General features: G+C 36.5%; 1 protein-coding gene across 8 annotated transcripts in view; it reads right to left on the bottom strand.

Annotated features, from left to right (window-relative positions):
• Positions 1-2610, bottom strand: part of LOC107622687 — a 14631-nt gene that overhangs the window by 4046 nt on the left and 7975 nt on the right. For 7 of the 8 annotated variants that reach the window (XM_021114079.1, XM_021114078.1, XM_021114080.1 and 4 more), the window contains 3 exons: positions 2238-2578; positions 1315-1792; positions 761-1090 (listed from right to left, as the gene is read on the bottom strand). In XM_021114079.1, the coding sequence (XP_020969738.1) occupies positions 761-1090; positions 1315-1792; positions 2238-2578 (1149 nt within the window). The remainder of the gene's footprint in view (positions 1-760; positions 1091-1314; positions 1793-2237; positions 2579-2610) is intronic. The other variant, XM_021114082.1, reaches the window with a different exon arrangement.

Here is a 2610-nt window from a genome sequence, read left to right on the forward strand (position 1 = left end):
GCTACTCAGGCTACTCAGGTTCAAGGGCATTCCTAGGAATGTGCTCATGGTAGGTTGTCCAATAACCCTTTTAGCTCAAAGGAAGATGTCTGCTACAATTAGCAACAATTATCAGTGGTATAAATAATAGTTAAAGTGAATCTTACTAAACCTAAGAAATAATTGTAAACCTTCCTCAGGGACAAGGGGCAGAACGGCCTGCCCCTTACAATGGCTACCTATTTGCCATCTATTAATGTCTGAATGTGGCTGGCACTTGCCAATGATTTTTAAATAAACTTCTTAGCTTCAATGAATAATTTAACAAATAAAAAGGAACCTATGGTCAAGCTTATGGGGGCATCATGACGTTTAAGCACATAGGTATTTCATTCATACTAGATAATCTTGTAATCCCTTATCTGCATGCATAAAAACAGTTGTTTTTTGACTGAATTAACTTAACATTCGCCTAGATCTCACTCAACAACTTTCGACATATAACCATGTTTAGCTGCAATTGACTTTTGACTTTATATTCAATCAGAAAAAGACAGCAAAATTCTCCCATCATTTTATTCCCCATAATTAAGCCTTCTAGAGATAATCAATCAAACACGAGCCAGTACATACAGAAACAAAATATATGAATATTTGATGCATATATCATTAGTTTACATGATGATTGATGTAGGCTTGACATGAACAAGTATCGGTATAGGGTGCATGATCACCAACACATGCAAGAAATATTAACTATTGCAGAATGAGAGACATTTACCATGATTTTCTTCTCTCTAAGGTAGTTAAAAGCAGCAAATAAATCATGCTCTGAGTAACGCCGAAGAATGTCTGCTAGTAAACTTGGTGCCTGTGGACTTGAGGAGGTACTCAAAAAAACAAGCTTAAATAGCTCCACGGCATTTGAAATGGCCAATGATTTGTACACTTGTCCATATACATTAGTACTGTTACTCAGAAACCTCTTAAAATTTTTATCAAGGCGGCGGCGTGACCTTTGGGCAGAAGAGGTTTGGCTCTTTCCATGATGGCTTTGAGTAATCTCACTAGGAATGGCCGATACAGTGTCTTCATTTTCTTGGGACTCCTGCTAAGAAAAATTATTCTTTTAGTAACCCAGCTTCCAAAATAAGTTAAGACTGTACAGCATAAAGCAAATAATAATAGCTTCGTCCAAGCACAGTGAAAGGGAAAGCATTAACTATTCATTATAAAAAAATAGATGACGGAAATAAGGTAAATCTCATTAAGTCTTTTTTATAAACACTTTGAAGACATGGCTTGATATTATTATTGTAGGTATTAGAGAATTACATATCCATCAGCATCTGCATTTGCATCTGACAACCCTTCATATTGAGGCTGAACTTTCTTGGAGGAGGCATCTAGCTTAGCCATCATCTTGTAGCGAAGAATGTCCTCAAGAGCGTTCTTGATAGTTTTGTTCTCAAAGTCATCCCAAGGCTCTCCATTTAGGCTTGGCATTTGAATTCCAATATCAGGTCCAAAATTATTAACACCTTTACTGGACTGGGACCTCACAAGTTCCCTGCAATCATCTTTCTTCAATGACAAATTCTGGGACATCTCCAGCTGCTCTGCATATCGTTCACCGAGAATGTTACAGAGTCTATTCACAGCTTTCCTAACTCTTTCGTTACTATTCAATAAATTCATTCTTCTCATGCAGACTCTTGGAGGCGCTGGGAGATCTGGAACTGATGTCCAATCCATGCGATGATATTTTGCACCAAGAGCAGCACGATGTCTAACATATTGAATCACCAATTGTCTGAAATAAGATATAGAGATATTCTTGATTCTTAGGCAACAAAGGAGAGGAAGGAGGGGTAGACGATTTTCAAAACAATAAAATGGATAGACAAAGTGAAAAAATGCAATTTCTTTCTACATACTACTGTAGAAAGGCCACATGACCCTGTCAGTATTCTCATTTCCATTAATAAATTTCTTTTTTCTAAAATTAAAGTAATAAGCCCAATGCCAGTGTCACTGATTTAAACTTGCATTTCATGCCCGATAAATACTTGTAAAAAGTATTATACTCATGATTTTCAAACAATCTAAAAATTCATGTAACAGCTTCATCAAAGCAACCTTGAATATATAAATGATCCATCCATATTCAAAGAACCATTATTTCACGCACCCTCAAACACTCAATGCAATATTCATTTGAATTATCATTGAATAGATTGACAAATTTTTTCTCTTACCTATCAGCTTTGTCTGACCATGCAAATCTCCTTTGCCGTCTTGGCTTCATTTTGGATGAGACACACTGGCTAATAAGGGGACAATCTTGAGAACCCTCTTCAGAATGAACATCGTCCTCAAATTCTTGAGTATCATTGACATGCTCTCCAGAATCAATACCCAGATTGTCTTCTTCCATATGCATCTCAATATCAGCAGCTTCAATTCTTGCATGCTTTTCTGGCCTCAGCTCTGTAGAACTATATTTCCTACCCATTCCTTGAAGTGAACTATTCTCTTTCCTTTCATCTTTGAACTTTTTAATGTAATGGCGCCGCTTAATAGAATACACACTAAGAACCTGCTAGTGGAAAAATATGAATTCAAAAGTAA

The sequence above is a fragment of the Arachis ipaensis genome, chromosome B10 (genome assembly GCF_000816755.2).
Source record: "Arachis ipaensis cultivar K30076 chromosome B10, Araip1.1, whole genome shotgun sequence".
Taxonomy (NCBI): domain Eukaryota; kingdom Viridiplantae; phylum Streptophyta; class Magnoliopsida; order Fabales; family Fabaceae; genus Arachis; species Arachis ipaensis.